The sequence below is a fragment of the Lathamus discolor genome, chromosome 1 (assembly GCF_037157495.1).
Source record: "Lathamus discolor isolate bLatDis1 chromosome 1, bLatDis1.hap1, whole genome shotgun sequence".
Lineage (NCBI taxonomy): Eukaryota > Metazoa > Chordata > Aves > Psittaciformes > Psittacidae > Lathamus > Lathamus discolor.
The window spans coordinates 147,440,154-147,462,544 of NC_088884.1; the positions used below are offsets into that span (position 1 = coordinate 147,440,154).

The window sequence follows — 22,391 nt, forward strand, 5'->3', positions numbered from 1 at the left end:
CACAGATGGTGGGTTTATGAGCCTGATTTTTCTGGCCAGACTTCTAACAAGTGCATTCTTGTGTGGAAATTAGTTTTGGTTTATGTGCAATTACTCTTTTCAGAGAAAAATACATGCAGTATGATGCTGCTAACAATGGGCTCTCTTTTTTCTGTATAAGAGTAATTTCCCTATTACTTCTTGAAAATGCAACCTGTCCCTTTAGTATTTAATGTTAACTTGCTTGGGGTCAACAGATGTGGCAAACACCTTGGAGCTCCAAAGCCAGTCTGCAGATGGTATGGGAATATCAACAAACTTCTGTAACAAGGATCGGAGTGAATTAAGTGGAATTTTTGGATGCTGTCATCAGCTGCTGCCCTGACTTCCAGGGTATGAACCCTTTATTGAATTTAGCATTTTAAAGGGCAGTTTTCCTCTGGAGGTGTATGCTAGCGATCCATATGAATGGTAACATTTATAAAGCCTCTCAGTTCTGAGGCTTTTGTGAAATCACATATCATCTTTGCTTCACAAAATCATTAGTCACAGGTTTACATAGGAGAGCATGGAGAGTCAGAAGAACAAACCTAAGCTGTTTAACTCTTTAACTCTTTTTAGTTGCCTTCATTTTGTTTTGTGAATTAATTTCCTCCTACTTAAATTGTACTAATATTTTACGTTTTTTTGTGTTCTCCAGGTGTACTTTGGTATCAGACTTTGAACCAATCAACAGATAATGTAATTCATGAACTGTTATCTTTATTTAACCCAATTTTTGATACGTTTTAGGTGTTGCTTTTTTATCTTGCTAGGAGTTAACATATAAGTAGTTGCAAATGGAAATCTTCACTCTCAGCTTTTGCTTGACTTCTCATTCCAGTGGTTTTCTTTGAAGCAGCACTCATAGATATTCTTTAATAGATGAAAATATCCTTGAAGAGCAAATGCATTCCTAAAGTGTTGTAAATGTCAAAGGAAGGATGGAGGTAAAAATTATCTCTGAATTTAATATTTCTACCAGAAAATTCCCCAGAGGGAAAGAAGCTTGCAAAGAGTGCTGATAATGCATAGATACCCGTGCTGATTCAAGAACTGATCTTTAAGATCTGATGCATTTTGAGGTTTGTGGAAAGTTAGATCTGATTTAAGTTGCTTTGTTTCTCCTTGTACTAATGCATTTCTGTATGGCTATGAAGGAACAGAAACTCCATTCCCCTGTGAGCTTCCCTTTCTACCCTTGGCTTGAGTCTAATCACAAACTCAGTTTTGCATGAACATACTTCTTCATCATTCTCTGTCCCGGTGGAGCCTACAGACATACCATTTTGCTTCCTCATCCATGTGTTTTAGGAATCTACACAGATGTTGTAGATACTTGAACATACAAGGAAAGTAATGTGTTAATTGTGCCTGTGTTCTTAAGTATAGGATGTTTCTTTAGCTACTTCTCAAATTGTGTGGGGTTTTGTTTTTGGTATTGTATACATACTGATCAAAGCAGATTATCAAATTACTGATATTTTTGGTCACAAACAAAAAAACCTATTCATGTATCAAAGAGTAATAGACTGCATCAGGATACTTGTTATCTGTGAGTAAAATTGTCTGGAAAGGCTTTGAATGTTACTTAGGGAGAGGCAGTGAAATGGTTAGATAGTGGGAACTGAGAATTAGTTTGGTTCAGTATGCTGGAGAGAGGTCAGAGAAGCTAAGGAAAGACTGGAATGCTGAAAAAAAGGCTGGAGTGCTGGATAAAATTGGCGATAAGTGGAAATAGAGGTGTAGACAGGATTAAACAGTTTACCAAATGTCTCTTAGAGTAAACTTCTTTTGTGTTGTATTAAAGAGGTAGAAAGGAGTATCAAACTTGGGTGGAATCATGAGTAACAGTTCAAAGTAGCTAAGAACATATGGAAACTGTAGAGGGGATTGTTGTATCAGAACACGGTACAAAACATTTCTCAAGAATTTGTTGATACTAATTTTTACTTATGGTGACCAAAAAAGAACTAGCTTAGGTTATCAGTATAAAGGTTTTTCACATCCCATAGTGGCTCTGGCGAGTAAAATCAAGGACAGGTAGCAGATTCCTGAGTCTTTAACAAATAGTAATTTTTCCTTCTGTTGTTAAATTTTTCACTCTAATTTTGAATTAACTGCATAGTTTAATTCTCAGGATGTCTCTTGAGGCATAATTTTCTTTTCTGGCTTTATATACTTCTAATATATGGGAATATTTGTACTGTGAAAGATAAACATAAAAGAACAAGGCTGAATATTGAAGGCATCTGTTGTTCTCAGTAGGAATAGGATCCTGAGGGAATAGGATGATCTAATCGGGCTAATATAAATTGTGAAATATGACAGATTTATTTAAACTGAATCCGAAATGGGATTCAGATTAAATGCTCTGGACAAAAAGTCTTAGACCTGCATTGTTAACTGAATTGTCGCATGAATAGTTACTGCTTGTCATCTTTTTATATTAGCTGTTTCTTGTTACGCTGTGTCCAGGGACTTGGTTTAGGAGTCTGTCAGGTATTTCTTCCCTTGTCGTTTTCTGGCTAGTCCTTTGTTTCCTACCTCATGTTTGTCACAGGCTGGAGTGTAATTTCAGAGTTTACATATCAACACTCTTGCTTAGTTTTCAGGTTCTCCTTCAATTTGGAAATACGCATAAAATTTCCTAGACTACTGTACACTTAAATGAAATAGTGCTTACTGCAGTTTGGAAAAAAAAGAAACTGAAGTAGGAATGCTTTGAACAGCATGTCTTTCCTTCCTGGCAGGCTAGACTGAATAACACAAAGCACAATAAAGTAAAAGATGCAGTTCTTTTTCAAAATATTCCTCTCTGTCTTGTCATCTTTGATGGAATTCTTGTTCAAGTTTTAAATGCCGCAACTCGTATAGGTGGAGTGAACACTTCTGTATCTCCATGGATGTCTCTCATGAACTTTTTTTCTGTATTGCTCACAGTCTTGTAGTCCGTGCTGAGCTTTTTATCGGTTGGCTCCTGTTCCTTCCCCACACTGCTCCCTTTGGTATCTGGAAAGGTAAAATAAAAAACTGCAGTAACTTTTATGTATCTATTTTGTGCAGTTTCAATAAATTGTTTGCTACGAACTTCGATTCCTTTCAAGCTGGCATAATCTCTTTCATAACACACTTAGGAAGTAATTCTGGGATCACTCATGATAAAATGTCCGTTATGATACTCTGCTCCAGTAGCTTGTGACTGTACTGTCATGTAATGGGAAACACCACCTCTTCTGTTATAGAGCTTTTCATGCTTTTAATGTGCAATTTTCTTCATAGAAACCCTCTTAAAAAAAAAAAGGGTGGGAAGAAGCAGAAAGCTTATGCAGTGGTCTCCTATAGCAAAATACATGCCCATATCACAGGGGTAGTGATGAGAAGAGTTGGGAGAAGAGTGATAGGAAGTACTCCATGTAAATTCAGCAGCAAGGAATGAGAATTAATTGTTCGGCAGTAATAGCAAATTGATCTGGAACAAGTTCCACCAAATGGTTTGGCTGAAAAGATCCAAATAATCTTCAGGACGATTGAGAGTGGATATCCTAGAAAGTGCTTTCCAGTCCTGTGTTTACAATTTAACTTTTTTTTGACTCAAGTGTTAGGATTTCTGTCTTCACAACTCAATGCTTCAGTCTCTGCTTGTATTTACAAATTGTTGTGGAGCCAGTGGTCTCCTCATTGCTGTAATTTTGGGGGAAATAATCTTAACAGTAACTATGTTCTTGCTGTCATATGCTTAAAGATTGAGCCTTTCTCTCTAGTTAAAGCATGAGCCATAGGTGATTTGTTTGGTTGGTTTTGTGGGTTTTGGCTTTGATGTTCTGGTTTTGTTTTGTTTTTTAATTCTACAAGCATCTGCATTGACAAACATTTCAGTTCTGTGCTTTGGAGCCAGTGGCCACACAGGCAGTGGTTTGTGGCTGTGAGTCAAGATCAATAGCAAACAAACAGGGCTTCAGACCTTCAGAAGCTCAGATTGAGCTGATGCTGTTTGTAATGGCAAATAACACAATAAAGACTAATAATTTGCAACCATTAGTGGAATTGCATTGTGATGGCAACGGAAACCTTTATCAGAGACAAACAGACATTTCTGAAGCTCTGCTGAGTGTTCTAGCCATGATTTTCTGGTTGGCCTTTATATTCTCAGTGTAATCCTGAAGCTCTGTTACTTTGCCCTCAAGTTTAGAAAACATCACATTGTGTTTTCTGATTACTAGGATGTCATTTCTAGTCTGATATTGCTGCATGTACTCCTATAGGCAAAGGGGTAACAAAACTCCCTCCTACAACTGCAAACCATGAACACCCCAAAAACCTTAAGTGTTTTCTATTCCATAACTCATTTTCTATATGCAGCTCTACAGAGTGAGAGTAAAACCGTTTCATTATTACCTTTTGCATATTATTCTACCATGAAATTTTTCCCTAAATTATCAAGAAAGGGAAGAAAAAAAAAAAAAGAAGAAAACAGAGGGTAACTTACAGTCTCTCCTCCAAAGTGATACAGGAAGACAATTCAAAAATAGCCAGTGAGAGCTGTACTCATACTGCATCTTTTTAAAGTTATTATAATTTTTAAAGATAAGAAGCTATTTAAACCCCCGAAGGGAAGGAAAATCTGGTTATTTCATGCATAAAGAAAAGAAATATGTACTTTAGTTTTACAGACTTGATGGACCTTTTAAATTGGAAGAGTGACAGCAAAAAGTTGTCTTGCCAAGGATTCTGAGCCAAGGAATTTTTGGAAAGCAACAATTTTATAGGGCAACTTTGGCAACTTCTGTTTTGTCTCTGAGATTTGGCAAAAAGTTTGAGCCTTTTTATGTGAAGGACATCAGTGGTAGTTCTGTTGAATTTTTAAAGCGTTATCCTCATGTGCACTTTGTGATAGCTGAGACGGCTCACATGTATTTCTAGGCAAATTATTCCAAGGTGGGTTTTTTACCAGCCTCAGTCATACAGTCTCAGCCATTTTAGAAATCACATTTTGTGGTGTGGATTGTTCATGCAATCCTGGGGTTCACAGAAGTGTGTTTTTAGAATTGGAGTTCCCAGTTTCTAAACATGTTTACAAAAAGTAACAATTGTGGCTAGGCTTTGACTTTCCTCCCTAGCCTAAATGCAGACTAGAGCATGCATTTCATGAATGGAACAAAATAAAATCTCTAGAAAAACACTGGGGGTTCAGTGTTGCTTTCTAAAGGGTCCTTCACCTTTTTGTTGGAGGAATGTCTTCGCCTTAGTTGTTTGATTACATTTTTTGTTTTCTGTAGCATTTTTGTAATAACTTTTACCAACTCTTTAAAAATACCTGAATTTTCACCACCAAAAAACTTTATAAAATCGGTAACATTGCTGATACCCTTCGAATCCAAAGGAAATGACAGGAGAAGTTTTTGCGCTTGGTTTAAGCTATCAAAAGAGGATCATTAAAATATCGCCTGAGTGGGGTTTCTGTTTGGTGTTTGTTTTGGTTTTGTTTTGTTTTGGGGCTTGTTTTTTTTTTTTAGTCAAATAAAGCACTCTTGGAAAAGTAAAAACAATTGCTCTTGGAGGACTTTTGTAGTTTAGGTATCAGATGGTAACATCTGTGCAATAGATCATCTAGTAAAGGACCAGATAAGAATGCTTTCTTTTTTAACTCCTCTTTGGAAAAGTAAATAAAGACTGGACATGTCAACAAAAGTAAAGTAGCTCTGTGTTGCAAAGAGTGTGAATGGTTCTGTAAGTCCATGTTCTGGAAGAGAAACCAGGAGTTTCAGGATGAGGCAGGGGAAGGGCCTAGCCCAATAATTTACCTTAAAGAACTAAGGAGCGATGTAAAAATAGTGTGGTGTTCCCTGTTTCAGACACCTGAACTACTTCAGATGTAGGAATGCCTTGCATGATTTGAAGTAAAAGTTGATTTATTTCTTGCAGTCTTTGTTGTCTGTGGGCAAGTATGTGTACTTGGGTGACCAGTGTGAACTGTGAGCTCAGTGGGCACAATTCTGATAAATTATTGTCATAATGCTGAGCAAGTTCAGAAATTAGCACTGCTCCTAGATGATGAAAGTGGTTAGACCCTTTTAGGATACCTTTCTGTAAAAAGCCACTGAAAGGAAAGTGACCTGCAAACAGGTTCTCATTGTGCTATGCATGAACTCTTGCTATGGACAAGAGAGGGAGAATGCTGTAGTTCTATACCTGATATGTATGTTTACAGAACACTATTTTTACCTTATTAAAAATATGAATGGTATAAAAAGAATACAGAAAAATTATTCTTCCAATTGCAATAATATTAAATGTTCATATGCTTATGGAAACTCGTAGTTCAACAAATTCATGACTAGAGACCTTCAGGAATAATACTGCTTAAGTATTATCCTTTCCTGTATAGTACCAAAATCTCCCCTGGGACTGTAGAATGTTTTGAGATAAGGTATGCTTCTGTTGTGTCCTGGGTTCAGCAGTAGCAGTCATTTTTCTCCTTCTTAGTAGCTAGTGCAGTGCTGTGTTTTGATTTTTTGGCCTGGGAACAGTGCTGATAATGCCAATGTTCTCAGTTGCTGCTCAAATGTTTGGTCTGGCCAAGGACTTTCTGAGCCTCATGCTCTGCCAGGGAGGAGGGGAGGCCAGGAGGAAGCAGAGACAGGACACCTGACCCAAACTGACCAAAGAGGTATTCCATACCACAGCACGTCATGCCCAGGATGTAACTGGGAATTACCCAGAAGGGCTAGCACTGCAGGGTTGGACGAGGTATTGGTCGGTGCTCAGCTGGGGGGAGTGGGGCGAGTTATTGGTCGGCTGGTGTTGAGGTGTTGTATTCTTTCCTCTTGTTATTTCTTTTATCATTGTTATTGGTGGCAGCAGTAGTGTTCTGCGTTATACCTTAGTTACTAAACTGTTCTTCTCTCAACCCGTGGGAGATGCATTCTTTTTGATTCTCCCCTCCATCCCTCCGGGAGCAGGGGGAGGGCAAGAAAGGGGGGGAGTGAGTGGACGAGCTGTGTGGATCAGTTTAAACCACGACATGTTCGTACTATTCTACTTTTATACATCATTTTCAACACAGTGAGCCGCATAAACCACTCTTGTGGGTTTTGGTAGGGTTTTTTCTCCTTTGGTTTGTGTCTCAGAAGATGGAGTGCTCCTGGGGAAGCCAAAGCAGTATGTTATTTAGAAACATTAATATTAAAAAAGTGAGGAAATCCTATGGGTGTTTTTAGAGAAATGTTTTACCTTCACAGAAAATAAATTGATTAAAACATCTATTACCCATTTATTTCTATATTTTTTCAATCTTTTGTTTGGTAGAAAACAAAAGCAGTAAACTATTAAAATGTGACCAACTGGAATGATATCTTAAGGCATCATATGGGGGAGTCTGGCTAATGGTAATATAAAATAATGTACGATAAGTGTGATTACTGGTTCAAATGTAACTTAAGGAGAGTGGAATTACCTAGTTTAATCAAGAGACAAGAAAGAAAACTGTCCCTTTTTTTTTATTATTATTTTTTTTAATCTAGTTCTGTGGATATAAGCTCTTCAGTAAAAAAAAAAAAAAATCTATTAGAGTTATCTCTTCCATTTTAATACAATTTCTGCAGTAGAGGTGGCTGCCCAATTCTGAGGGGAAAATTTTTAAATTATCATTTATGAAATATAAGACATGATTTCTACTTGGTGTCTGAAGTTCTATATGCAGGCACATAGAGCAGCTGGTTTGAAATAAGAAATTTCTGCTGGGCTTAAATAGAAGTAATATCCTTATTCACACCATACTGTATAAGGTCATAAAGGTTTACCTAGTGTTTAGGAGTTGTTTTCTTCTAATAGTATTTGTTCTTCTCACAATGAGAGAAACAAGTACTGGTATACCCCTGTATCTTTCTGTGCCTGGGCATCAGTGTTTTTTATGTAATATGTATGTGTGTTTGCACTGTATCAAAATTACTGTTCTTTGTACTCATCTGTAGAGATGGGAGAAATACTCTTTACCAGCCTTACAGTTAACTTCGTGTTCTAGGCTTCAGATTTGGGAGTTTGCAGCCAACTAATGTAATTCTCATTTACTTGCCTAGATCATATACAGGTTATCATTGACATGTATAGTAGCTGAGTTCATAATATAACCTACTTCACTTCTTCAGCTATAGAGTTGGAAAATTTGGATTTATGCTTAAGGTGTTTATTTAATCAGATCTTAGACTCTGTTGTGACTAAGGGACTGCAGTGATTTAATACTCAACTTCGACAGTTTCCTGAGGTCTCAAGGTCCCAAATACTTTCCCTGACATCAAGTTTTCCCATCTGTGAAGCAAAGTTTTTCAGTAATACCTGTTGGTCACATGTGAGATTGAATTCCCTAGTTGCTCTATTCCTCTGCTTTTAATCTCCAAGATTTACTTTGATTCTGCCTCCTTCCATCTATGGTTCTTGGGGGCTGATTTGAAGTAATAATAGGACAGATGAGGGAGGCTTGTCTGAAGTCATAAATAGTTGTGGCTGCACTTCATGGAGAAGTGGTGGTATGTATGGTCACAAACAAACGTGTGGTAGGAGGTAGGAAGATACATGATAATACTGTGCAGATATTGAATAAGGCCATGCAAATCTGCCAGCTGTATGTAGTATGCAACTTCAACACTGTAATGCAGACTCAGATGTCTCCTTTACAGGGCCAGCAATGCCAAATGGTTATTATACTTTGATTTATAGCCTTGCTCACTGTTTCCTACCTGAAGTGCACAGTGGGTAGCTTCTTCAGGCTTTGTCCATAGCATGAAACTTGAATGAATCTCCAACTGATTGGGAACTATAATAAAATAGTTTTTGGAATGTGTGTTTAATTTGCCTCTAATGGAAACAAGAGTGCAGAATAGAAAAAAAAGTGTTATTTAGTTTAGAGTGTTAGTGTTTTGAGCACGTATGAACCTTTATTTCCTATGAGCAAGGTTCATCTCAGGTTTATCAGACTATAGATATGATCAGATCAATTCTAAGTCTATTTAAAATTGTTTTCCTATTTGCCAGAGTTAAATTTTGCATGCTTTAGGAGAGCTAATCACTTCTGTTATGTGGGAGGAAGATCTATGTGCCAATATTACAGTCACAACAGTTCCGGAAAATCTGGAGTAGACAAGTAACTCTTCATGTTCCCCAAAAGGCTTTACTGAAGGATCCTACAGGAATGCTGACATGAGGTTTTTCTTCTCAGTATCTGCAGGAGCCTGCTAGGAGGGAACAGACAGACATCATAGGCCTAGCAGTGTGGTAATTTAACTTGTTTTCAATACTCATACTTCCTATGAAATAATTAACAGACTCAAATGTTGGATGAAAGACAGCTGTTCCAAAATTACTTCAGCCAAGATGTTGGCTTTCAAGAACTGTTTGGGGTGTAGCATCTTTCGTCTTTTTCCTCCCTGATGTAGTAGCTACAGCATATTCTCAAATGTGTAACAATTCATGCCTGATTAAGGAAGTGAAGATTTAAGGATTTGCACCTTTAAATCTGAACTTTTTGGTTTAATCAGCTCATCAACCCTCATCTGCAATCTCTACAGCATCCACAAATGTTTTGGGCTAGCAAAAAATGCCAAGGGACAGAAAATCCCTGAAAAGTGCAGGGAAGCCCTTGACCGAGAAGACGGAATGTAAGTTTTGAGCATTTATGGGAAATCTTAGGAGCAAAAAGATTCTCACAGGTGACTGAATAGAATATTGAAGCTATGAAATCAAACTTTTTTTAGAACCATAGGTATATTTTATAGAAATATGTATACACGTATGTATTGCTACATATATATGTAGTGAAAGCATCTTTCTTGTAATTAATTTTACTTACTGGCCAAAACTGTACATACACATTTATTATGTTTACAGAATTCTCATAGCTGATTTGGTACAATGACTAGTCCATAGTCTTAAGGACACCGCATACCTAGTACGCGTTCATGAAAGATGTTTGCACACAATTTCTGATATGTTTTTGTTCTGTAACAGGTTAGTGTACCTGTTGGGGTTAAAATGCAAGCTTTTCGATGTTCTTATTGTGTATGGATGTGATATGGGTATACTTCAGTTATATGAAATGTTGAAAGATCTGCAGAAACTATAGACTATAAAGGCTATGGATTCTTTATCAGGGAAGCTGGTTCCTTCTGATTTGTTCAGTTCAGCTTTGTGTTCCATTAAATGCAGATGTAAATATGCGCAGAATCTAGTACAACTAAATCGCGTTATAATAGTTCCAGGCATTCCATCCACAGATGAGAGATGTTTGGAATTAATAAATTCTTTTGTCTTGGAGGTAAAATGTAATTTTTTTTATAAATGGGTTATGTGAAACTAAGGAGTCCATAGCCATCAAAAAACCCTCACATACTTGTTAATAGTGGTGTGCCTCAGTCTTTTCATTTGTTTGAGAATACCCAGCATTGGTTTATTTGTTTGGGTTTTGTGTGGTTTGTGTTTTGGTTGGGTTTTTTTTGTTTGTTTTTTTTTTTTAATTAAGTTGGAAGATACGACCACACAAAAGAACCAGGATATGCATAATAAGGAAGAAAAGATTCTAGTGTTCTGCAGAAAGATTATTGATAGCTCTGCCCATTCAGGTTTTATAATTAGCTTTGCATACTGCTACTCAATTTATATTGACCATTAGAAGATGGTACTCTAGCTTTTGCAACAAGAATATTACAGTGCATGCGAAGAACTTAATATGTGTCAGGAAAACAGCATAATGCAGTTTTATGTTACGGCAGGTAAGTCCCAGTCCTGTTTATTCCCAGCATGAACAGCAGGCTGGCTGTGGAAGGTCAGGCCGAGAAGTTGCTCATGTTTGACACTACAACATTCTGGAGTGATGAATATTTAATTAGGCAAGTCAGGGCTGTGTGGGAGGTGGAGGCAGCCAGTATCATCGCAGTGTTGTGTGCAAATGAATCCTTGGGGTAACCTTCAAGCACTGAGTAGGTGAAAAAGGCCTTCTGAGAGAGTAGCTAGTTACAGGGAAGTTAGAAATAGTAGAAATAAATATTTTAAGTGAGTTTGTTACGCTGGTTAGAGGCTTTATGTTCTGGTGGGCTAAGCCACCATGTTTTATTAAGCTCCACAAATACAACAGAAAATGACGTTTGAACCTATAGAGTCCGGAACTAAAACGGCAATGAAAGTAATTTACTTTATGCAGATATTAGATATTAGAATAGAGCACATGTATCATTTGTTGATGTTGTGTGAACAGCATGAGGTAGCAGTCATTCCTCTGTGGTTCTATTTTAAGCACAGCAATAAAGCTGTTTGATTTTGAGGATATTATTCTTAGCAAGATTTCAGGAGAAGTTAGAAGCTATAGACAAAAGCAGGAAGACTGTATTAATTTTCAGTGGCATAGGCCAGCATAACGATTCCTTATTATTTTTTCTTCCACATTAAAGAAGCATTGCATGCAGTTTGTGTAAGTAATGGTTGGGCTACTAGAAAGTTATCAATTGTGCTATGAAGGGTTTAAAATAAACTCCAGCAAGTCTGTATTCATAACTAGGGACCTTGGCAATCCCCTCCCTGCCTGTCCTGGGCTCTATAGGAAAAATCAGGGTAGAGAACAATGAGCAATAACCATTTTGAACTAAGGAAATTCAGTTATCACATTGCTACTAATCAGTTAGGAAGGAAACAGTATCTGCATCTCTGCTTCCCCAACTCATATACTAGCATATAACCATGTCTGGTTTGTGTTAATATCCAAGATTATATTTGGGCAAATGAGGTGTCGAGAATTTTGATGCTTTTCACTGGCTGCATCTAGAAGTGGTGGCTGATATGTTCATAAACATGGTGAATAGTTTGGAATTAGTCCTACAGTTCCCAGCAACATCTATGAGGAAGAACTCTAATCCTGCTGCATCTACTTTAGTATAATTGTGGCCAACTTTGGACACGTCAGTACACAATACTGTTTTGGTGAAGCAGAAGTTCAGAGAAGAGCTATTTAATATGTTAGGGATTGTGATTTATGCAGACCCTTACTTCTAATGACAGAGAAGGAGCGACTGAAAGATCTGATGATGGTCATCTACTTGTGGCAGCTGTTTATTATGCTGATTGTAAACATCTTGCTGTTACCTTGTGTTCACCCATCTGTTTGTTTCTACCCATCTGTTATTTCTTGCCATGTGCTTAGGTTGTAAATATTTATCTCTGTTCTTTGACATAAGGAGGTTAGAAATCCTCTGATAAAAATGTTCAGTTGTAAAATTCAGCATTTGCATTAAGAACAAAAACCCTTGCAAGCCTCTGGAGCCAACAACAAGGAAACTGTGTATACAGGTTTTCAGTGCTCCTGGTTGACTTCCTGCAGTCACCCTTCCTGATGAGGTTGAAGCATCTAATTGAGTTGATTTTGTTATTGTTACAAGACTTAAATTTGCTGTTAGTCAATAGCACAGGCTAGTTCAGGAGGAAATTTTGCTCTTTGAAGTCAGAAGGATATTTAAATAATGTGTGCTAATCAAAGAGATATACAAGGCACATCTTTTCCAAGAAGCCAAACAACTCGTGTTCTGTATGTGTCACTTCAGCTGGCACTGTTGGGTTGTTTTTTTCGTTACCAGACTAGCAAATTTATCTTTTATGTGCTGTCATCCTTATTCCTTGCTGCAGGGGTTTCTTCTTCTCACCAAACATTTGTGATGGCTTTTCCCCACCCCCACCCCTCCTTTAAACCATTATGCTTGGCTTTTTGCAAGTTAAGTCTTTGCCATTGTTACTTAATATGATGACAGCAAAAATTATTTTTTCTTGAGTGTTTTAATAGGTGGTTTTGCATTATTTTGTTATTAAATACAATCTGTATTTAGTACTCCTTCCCTCTCAAAAAAAAAAAAACCAAAACCTAAACCCAACTATAATGACAGCTAATTCAGCATTAGTTATAATTTTATGCTAGGCCTCACAATGTTCTGTCCTGAGGCAGGCAGTGCATTTGGGGTTAAGATTTTTTTTTGAAGGGAGATTAGACTAGATTGTCCCAGCAACCTCTGCAATCTAAAAATCAGGGTTTTTTTTCGTATTTTAAAATGTGTTTTCATATTGCTGTCAATTGATTTCTGCTTTGGTTTTGAATGAATTTATAGTGAAATACTATTCCTACACAGGAACAAGGAAAAGCACTGATTACATACTGGCCAATACTGACCAGCTTTGAACTACAAAATTTGTGTAGTTTTGCTTTTCCTAGTATGAGACTAAACCTACATCAGCGTATACCCTCCTCTGAATAGGGTTAAGGTGTGCTTCAGTTGCCAACATATGTGAGTAGGACATAGACCAGTGATGCTGAGACCCTGGTTGAGTCATGTGGAATTTCATCTATAGATTTAAAGGAACAGAATTTCATAAATTGATAGTTTTGTGCTTTGCTTTTCTTGACATGATGAGAAATATTTTTAAGATTTTCTTGTAGCTGCTAGTGAAATTTGTATGAAGCAATTAAAAATGTCAAAGGATTAAGAAGTAGCTGAGAACCATTTGCATTGGACACCTCAGTCCTCTTCTAGAGAGATACAAGCTTCTGTTTTCAGTCTCTCTAACAATACCAGCTACATGAGGAATTTCCTTTTCAGAGACCAGGGTTTAGAAATGTGTAAAGCACAGTGCAATCAATAATGCCTCAGAATTTGATGTGGGGTTTTTTTGTTTGGTTTGTTTTGGGTTTTTTTGTTTGTTTTGGTTTTTTTTTTTTTTTCTCCCCCCAGTTGGTTTTGGTTTTTGTTTGCTTTTTTTTTTTTTTTGTTTTTGTTTGGTGGTGGTTTTATTTTTTTTTTTTGGTCAATCTCAGCAGATTTCCTGAAAAAACACAGAAAATACTTACTGCTTAAAGTGAGTGGCTGTAGGAAGTGGTGTAAACAGTAAACATGAAATCTTTAAATTTGCCCAGTTCCTCCCCTTTTGCTGGGCTAAACAGGGGCTTCTGGGAGCTATTTAATTTTGGTTCTTTCCATTAAATATGTAGCCTCACTGAAAGCATAAGACAGCAAGCTTGTGATTTAGATAACAGACACAGAAACTATGTCATCTAAGTGCAACTTTGATAATGCTTTGATGTATTGTGTCTGTAATGTATTTATCTCTACTCAGTGTGTAATCTGAAGAACAGTTTGAGGATGTGGATTTGTGTTTATTGTGTTTTTTTTTTTTTTTTTAAAGGCATTCACCAAAATGTTTTATGGTCAATGAGATCAGTGATTTTCTTCTGCTAAGCTTTACCTTAATGGATCCTTTGTCTTCTTTTAACTGTATTAGGCATTACATACTGCATCACTATCTAATGCAATAGAATTGTTCACTGTGTTTATGCAGTACAGGGATGTACTCCAAGAGAAATTAAAACATATTCTTTGGGTTCTTTGGTCATGGATAAAGCCTTCAGCAGATCGTTTTTCATTATAAGAAACACTTCTCACACAAGATGGAAAATAATTACTTTATAAAGGAATAGTGATGAATGCATATAGCTTCCTAAAGAGACTTTCTTGGAGAGGTCTTAAGCACAAGATGTTGATTGTGCCAGAGCCACCTTCCCAACTGCCCCACCTGCCCCAGGTCAGTAGGCTGGAGAGCAGGGTTGCTCCGTGCACAGAGACACCACTTGGGGTGACTTTACTGCTTCTGTACAGTTGTGCAGTGGCTTGGGGTTTCCATGACCTTCGGCAAGGCACGGGTCCCTTGTCCGACGTGCAAAGTGAAGTAGGTGGGGAATCACTAGATTTCATTCCTGGAGGTGGGACAGAGGCAGGGCACTCACCTACTCTGACCCTGAGCAGCGGGAGGCGGTGCCTGGCACGGGGATGCTGTATCTGGCACAGGGATACTTCCTGACGACTTGGGGGTTTGCTGTTGGTGGGGTTTTTCCCTCCTCTCGCAACTCGGAAGCCGTGGGGTGCTGAGCCCAGGCTGGCTCCCGCTGCTGTTTCACGGCGGACATACCGCGCATCCGGGTGTGTGCCTGCGCGGGGAGGGCAGCCGGCACAGCCCCTCCTCCCCCTCCCGCTCGCCGGGCTGCGCGGCCGCGGAACCGGGACGCGGGTGCTGCGCCGCGTTGTGGCAGCGCCCGGCGCCCGCCGCCGCGGGTTCCCTGCTGCAGGCAGCAGAGGTAAACTGAGGGAGTTTGCTTGGCAGTGAGGAGTTGTGGAGGCGGTCAGCTGCCCCAGAAGTTTGCTGGCAGGCACTGTCCGATCTGTTGGCAGTCTCCGGGCCCTTCCCAGAGGAATACCGTACTGCCGAAGATGAGTGGCTGTCGGAAGCGGTGTAAGCGTGAAATACTGAAATTTGCCGAGTACCTTCTCAGGCTAATCACAGGTTCTCTTCACACAGGTAATGACTGTTTTTCTTTCTGGTCGAGCTCTGCAGTATGATAACAGGAAAACTACCTAAGGCTAACCTAATGATGGCACTGGTTTATGTTATGATTCCTTTAAGCTTGTAAATTATAATACAACAGAAATCTGTGAACTATTTTGTGGCTGAGCATAATAAAAGCAGCATATATAGCGTTACCTTGTTTCGGTATTCAGAGAGTGTAATGTTCTCTTAAGCCTTTACATACCTGAATCCAAAAAGGAATGTGAGTTTACGTGCTTTCACCTGTGTACCTGTGTGTGCTGGAGGTAATGCTGACTATCCTCACGATGCTTCTAAAAGACCGGTCTTTTTATTTCCACTGTTTCTTGCAGTGGAAATAAAGCAAACTACATTCTTCTTCTTAGAGGCTTGTTTTTGCTTGTCTTAGGGTGTAAATCAACTGCAAACTGTCAATATAATGTCATAGCATCTTGCTGCAAACTTTAAATAACACTTGTACTTTTTGCCCTTAAAGAATTTGAAACCTATTTGGCTGCCAAATTTAAGTAATTTTTTCTGTAACCTTGGACAGATTGTACAGTACCAGATAAGGTTTCTAAGCTAGACTGAACAGTGTAATTTTCCTCCTAGCACTTTGGAAAATACACTTTTCTCATAATTCAGCATTTTCTATGTCTCTTCCCAACAGCTGACAAATGTGATAGCTTACATGATGTCATTCCATACTTATAAAATATAATTGTGCTTCCATCTCAACTTCAAATTTCTTTTTTTCCCCTCAGATAAATTGTCAAGCAGAGGTGCAATTGCAGCACCAGCAGATAATAACCAATTGTACTGACATGGTTATTGAGAGTTCATTTTACTATAAGTATTCTGAAAGTTTCTGCTGATGTTTTCTTTTGTTATTGTGTTTTGTCTCGTTGTGTCGTGCCTCTCTCCCCCGTCCCTCGCTTAGGCACTGGTGGAAAGATTTGAGAGTAAAGTTGACTCTTCAGTAATAATTTGAAGTATTGATGTGTGCAGTTTATCAAATTTGGGGTTACAGTGCTGTAAAAGTCATGACATCAACATTGGCAATGAGTACTTCATAGGATACTTTTAACTTGTGGAAATCAGATACAGCTTTTTAGCAACTTTGGGTGCCCAGTAACATAGAATTTCCCTGTTCTGTTCCCAGTCTATTGTGGTTTCTTTTGTGCATCAGTTCAGATTTCTCTGAAAATTCTGGCTTCTTACTCCTGTGAGTTGCTATGGAAATTAAATAATATACGATGCAAGAAGAAAGCTGTGTTAGAAATGAACACCAGTACTCCTTTTTTACAAAGTCATTCAAGGTTTTCCTTCCCTAACTGGCAAATGATGCACATTGTTATTTTCAGACTGATGTTCCTGCTGCAAGCTTTCTAAGCCCATAGTTCAAACCATTTTTAAGAATTGTGGGTAGTGGTACTTATGTTACTACTAAAGTTTTTTCTTTTATAATTGAAAAGCACATTTTTAATGCTAAGTTGTTGAAAAACCAAAAGGACTGGTTTGAAATGAAGGGTCATGAGGAGGTTCAGGGGATGCAGTGAAGGCTGATAAATTTGGGATTTTAAATCCATATTTTTACAAATTCTGTGAAACTCCAGGGGTGTGGAGTATGTGGATGGTGGAAACCCCTTGCAACCTTGGGGATTGGACTAAATGGTTTGTAAAGACCCCTTCCACCCCAAACCATTCTGTGGCTGATTCTGTGAAGCATGTTTCCCTAAAGGAAGCAAGCAAGCAACCCCACACACATGCTTAGGAACTGCGAAGAACTGAGACACTTCCTAGGAAACTTTCAGCTCATTTTTACTACAGGCAACAGTATCTTAGGACTGTTATTAGGTTAATAGACTTCATTGTGTCAAATGATGTAGCAAATAAGAGAGATAAAATGTGATCATATTTGAAAGGCTAAGAGAGGTATAGCTCCACTGTTCAGTTCTTGCATAACCCAGTCTACTTTCTCACCTCAACTGTTGCAATACCAGTTACTGTTCCCTCTGCAAAACCCAGTGCATAATTTATTATGTTAGGAATCAGTTGATAATTAATGAAGATGAATGAGAAGGCCTAGTTGAAAGTGTTAGAATGTTATACTTTAACTTGTATATTAAAGATATTATTGTTTATATCTGGAGCATTCAAAAAATGTAGGATAGCTATCAAACTATAAAATGTGTGCTTATGTAGCTTTTTACAAGCAGGCAATCTGCTCACTCAAGTGAGCAATTATTTTCAAAATGTATATGTTTACTAAGGAGCACAGTGATGAACACAATTTAACTTCCTTGTTGACAGAATTTGGCTCCTGGTTTTTTCTTTCTTTCCTTTTTTTTTTTTTTTTAGGTGTTCTTTAATGTCTAAATTATAGTTAATAATTTGGAGCTCTGCATTGTTGAAAGCACAGGCACTGAATCCAATCCATTCCCCCTTTCTTATGGGTAGGCAAGTTGAGTATATACTTAATCTATATCAATATAGATTGGTACAAGCTCTGCTGTGGTTGGTGTGATTACAATGATTAGAAAACGAGAGAGGATTTACTGGCTGTAGCCCCACCTAAGAAGTCACTGATAATTGCTGGTTTTACTGCTTGTGTTTCCTAACCATTTACAGCAGTACAGACCTGTTCTGTGGTGAATCTCAGTATTTCAAATAATTACCTCGTATAGGTCTCTGTGCTAGTAATAAACATGGAGTTCTGTTCAATTATTCAACTCAGCTGTAAGTAATATTAATGAAACTCTCACCTTGTTTGAAAGTAAATGCTGCATAAACCTTTACAATGGGTTTTAAGTGGCAGTCTCTGCCTGAAGACATCTGAATCTCTTCCTTTGTTTTACAGCAAGTTACTATGTTTGACAGCAAAATGTAGTAAAATGTGATGAAAAGGAGTTTTCCATTTTCCACAATTTCTGCTATCTATCAGCTTGATGTGTTTCTACAAGTGAAACAGACTCTGTCAAATGCTTGAAGATGGTGTTTTTCAAATGTCATACCAATTCCTACTTTATTGACTGCTGCCTCTGGAGGTGTGTTGGAAGTGCTCAGTCTTTGAAACATTGTCATAAGGAAGTTAGTGCTGCTATTGAGAACATTTCAGTTCTTGGATGCAATGTGAATTTGTATAACATACAAGATTTTTGTATAGTAACAAGATCAAGAAATAGATCAAAAATTATTTTGGAACATGCAAAACAATTTTGGAGCAATGGCTGGGAAATTTTTCGTAACTGTCAGAACTGATAAAGTATGGGGATAAAAGAGATGATAGAACCAAAACTGCCGTTGACTTCAGTGGTAAATTTTCACAAGTATATCATTTGCAGGCATGTTCATTATTAAATGCCTGCTGTGACGTTAAATGTCATAAAGGAGGCTAGGTTTCCAGGGCAGATTCAAATCCAGAGTTAGCATGTACATTTACAAAGAAAGAAGGAAAAGAACAAATCTGCCTGTGGAGCTGCATTCTGTTTCTAACAAACTGAAGTAACCTTACTCTTCTAGGTTTATGTAGCTTAAGCTATGGATTGTTGTTTGGGTTTGTTTGGTGTGGAGATTAATGACATTGGTGTAAGGTAGGAGTTATCACAGGTCTGAGAGTGTTCTTAGTTGAAAAAAGATCTATTTGTGATTGTGGAATATACTTTTTGATGGCACTTTGGGAAAACAGGTTATCAGAAGGCAATTTTTAGTCTTAAGTTGTGCCTGTTTCTGCACAGAAATATTTTTGAAGCACACTGCCACGAGGGAGGTGCCATCTAAGCATAGACCTGAGGGTGTGGGGGTCACTAGCAGAGGCACTCAGGCGCTTACAACAGTACTCCTGTGACTGTTGTAGCTCACCTGCCTACCAGTGCCTGAAGTCTGACTCTGTCTGAGACAGCATTTTATTATGAATGCCTTTCAAGGTCGCTTCTTGGTAAATCCAAGATTAACTACCATTTTTGAATGCAGGTTAATAATGTTCCAATAACTGCTACTGAAAATACATATGAAATGAGAAGTATAATAAATAATATTTATGCAAATAATATCTAAAATAAAATTATTTTAAAAGGAGCTTGTAGCTCGAACATGTCATGAAAAAGCTAAAATGTCAAAATGTCAACATTCGTGGGAAAACAAGAGTTTTGTATGTTTCCAAACACATCTGTTTTCTTCTGTGTTGCTGACATACTACTTCTGATACTAAATCAGTATTGTTCATGAACCTGGTTAGTTTTTTTGGGTTTTGATTTTTGGTTTGGTTTGGTTGTGGGTGTTTTTTTTGTTTCTTGTTTTGTGGTTTGATTTTTTTGGTTTTTTTTTTTTTGTTTTGTTTGTGGGGTTTTTTTTCCTGCTGTGTTTTGGTTTTGTTTGTCTTTTTTTTTTTTTTTTTTTTTTTTTATGGAAAAGAATTCCAGTTTTAAGGTCTGCATCTTTTGACTGTTGCCTGTGAGGTAGTTTGAACCTCTAGGCTTTCATATATTTTTCATCTACAGAGATGCAGTGTTCTCTCGCACAAGTTCTAATGTGCAAGGGTAAAATATTTGCCATGTCTGGTTTAGGAAAAGAAGCCTCATTAATTTTAAAGAAACCAATCAAGATTTCATTTGAAGTTCTGCATTGTACTTTATGCTTTCTCGATTTTCCTGATTATCATTGACAACTTTTTCTGGTGCAGTCTTGGTATTAGTCTACCTCAGAGAGAAATCATTTTGTTGAAGGGTGTAGTGGATACAGAGAGACAATACTCTGAGACAAAAACTAGATGTATTGAATTTAGCAGCAATTAGCTTAACAGAAATTCTGGGAAATTGTGAGAATGTGATAATTTAGTGTGTTTATGCTATGTGCTGCTTCAAGCTGGAGCAGATTATAAATATTTCTTTTGTTCACCCAAAACCCAGTCCTAGCTGTATACCTCTCATGCTGCAACCATACAACTACTGTGAACTGCTAGTGATTTTTTTTTTTTTTTAGATCACTCATTTTAACTAATGTAATTAATTAGAAAATGTATGATGATAAAACACTGCTAATTTGCATACATCTCTTTTCCTTTAAGCAATATCTGCAAAACTCAGTGTTGTGCAAAAATGTTTCAGCTTCAACTTTTATAATCCTGCATATGGTAGATATGCATTCAGCAGACTCAAGCAGTGGTGAAAAATTCATGTGGGTAGAAGGATATCCTGAAGTAGGGGATATAAAGGCAGTACCTAATCTTTAAAGATATTCTCCTGAATATTTAAATATGTCACTCAAATGTCCCATATTTTTAACATATTAACTATCATGTAACCTAGTTTAAAAAATCTTTTTTTTCCAGATCCTTCCAAAAGAGTCATTGTTAAAGTTTTAAGGTTTCTTGTGCTATGTTAATGGGAAAAGGACAGGCCATGCTGTATAGCATTTTTTAAAAAAGATTGAGATTTCATTCTCTCATTCCAAATCTGAATCTTAATTATAATGAAAGGTACAGTTCAGCTTCTCTTAAAAATGACACATTGAGAAGCATCCCATAGCCGTCCTTAATGATCTGTCTTTGGAAGTCCTACATTCTGTCCATTCACAAGAGTCCAAACTGCTGATATGGTTTGTAAAGAAAAAATTCAAATTTCAGTTGTATGTAGGGCACAGCTCTTGACATTATGTTTAAAAGTATTCTTAAAGGAACTCTTAGAAAGTTACCAAATTATGCACACAAAATGTTAGGAAATGGTAGTGTTAAGACGTCTCAGCCTTATGTGATATAATGCAGTTCTTAACTGTATGCGTACTTTTCCTTCAGCCATTGTATAGAGTAACTTGGTGTATAGAAGCAATAAGGAATAGAGTATACTAAGACTAGAAATTTGGATGCAAACTGTAATAAATACTACCTTAGAGTACAAAGACTGGGTTTTGGTTGAGTGACTGTTTTGTGGGAGCCTTCTATCATAGCTGTATTTTGTGCAATGATTCTCAAAGACAGTAAAATGGCAGATAAAATTGAATGTAGATTAATATGTAAAGTGGTGCATGCTGGGAAAAATGAGCTTTACATCTAAATGGCTAGGTGGTGAGTTTACCATTGCCAGTCAGGATTGAAACCTATGAAACTCCTTCTATGTAAATGCAAGAAGTCCTGCATGAGTTCAGACATACAAGCTGGGCAAGCACTTGGAAGACAAATCTTTTGGGAGTCGCTAACTAGATTAACTGTAGCATATGTGAGGAATCCCTGAGATGAAAATAATCCATGTCTGGGAAAGTGTTAGGGGGTAGTATTCAATATGCTTGTCCTTGTCTTCCCTGTGCGTACACTCATAGCTGCTGCTGAAGACAGGATATTGTGCTAGATGTATCCTTAGTCTGAACCAACACAATCATTATGTTTTTTAAGCTGAAATAAAACTTTTCTGCAGTTAGGATATCATCACAGCTTCAGGGGATGTGGGAGTACTTAACAGTTTCAACCTCTGCCTCTTCCTAGAACATGTTTTCAACTAAATCATCTCTCCTGAGCCCCTTCCTCCAATCATGAGAAGTTTAAAATGGGTAGTTTGCATGGAGTTGTAAAAAAAAAAAAAAACCAAAAAAACAAACCTGACACTTTTTTCTTTTTAAGACATCATTTTGGAGCCTAATTATTAGAATCATGCCATGTGCTTTTTTTAATATAAGTAAGCTCACAGAAGTCTGTTTTCAGCAGCAGCCATACTTCATTAATTTAGGAATTTGAATATATTCGAAATGAGGTACTATAATTTGCATCTTAGTAGTATGCTTTTTATTGGCAAATTTGTTATTAAATCCCTTTTATGAGTCATGTGATTAAAATCAAATAGCATTTAACATTTGTGATGTGCAGGCCTGTGTGTGTATGGCCATGGTAAACTCCAGTTAATTTCAGGAAAAATGTGTTAGTTGATCATGTGATTTATGGCAATATGTGTACAGGTTGATAGATCACAGAATCACAGAATCACAGACTCCCAAGGGTTGGAAGG

At 37.5% G+C, this 22,391-nt stretch overlaps 1 protein-coding gene across 2 annotated transcripts in view; it reads left to right on the forward strand.

Annotated features, from left to right (window-relative positions):
* Positions 1–22,391, forward strand: part of KCNIP4 (potassium voltage-gated channel interacting protein 4) — a 437,792-nt gene that overhangs the window by 91,136 nt on the left and 324,265 nt on the right. Inside the window, exon 1 of one of the 2 annotated variants that reach the window (XM_065699780.1) lies at positions 15,101–15,393. The exons of the other annotated variant lie outside the window; for it this stretch is intronic. Coding sequence (XP_065555852.1) covers positions 15,306–15,393 — 88 coding nt within the window. The 5' untranslated portion in view covers positions 15,101–15,305. Of the gene's footprint in view, positions 1–15,100; positions 15,394–22,391 lie in introns of those variants that run through there. 2 annotated transcript variants of the gene reach the window in all.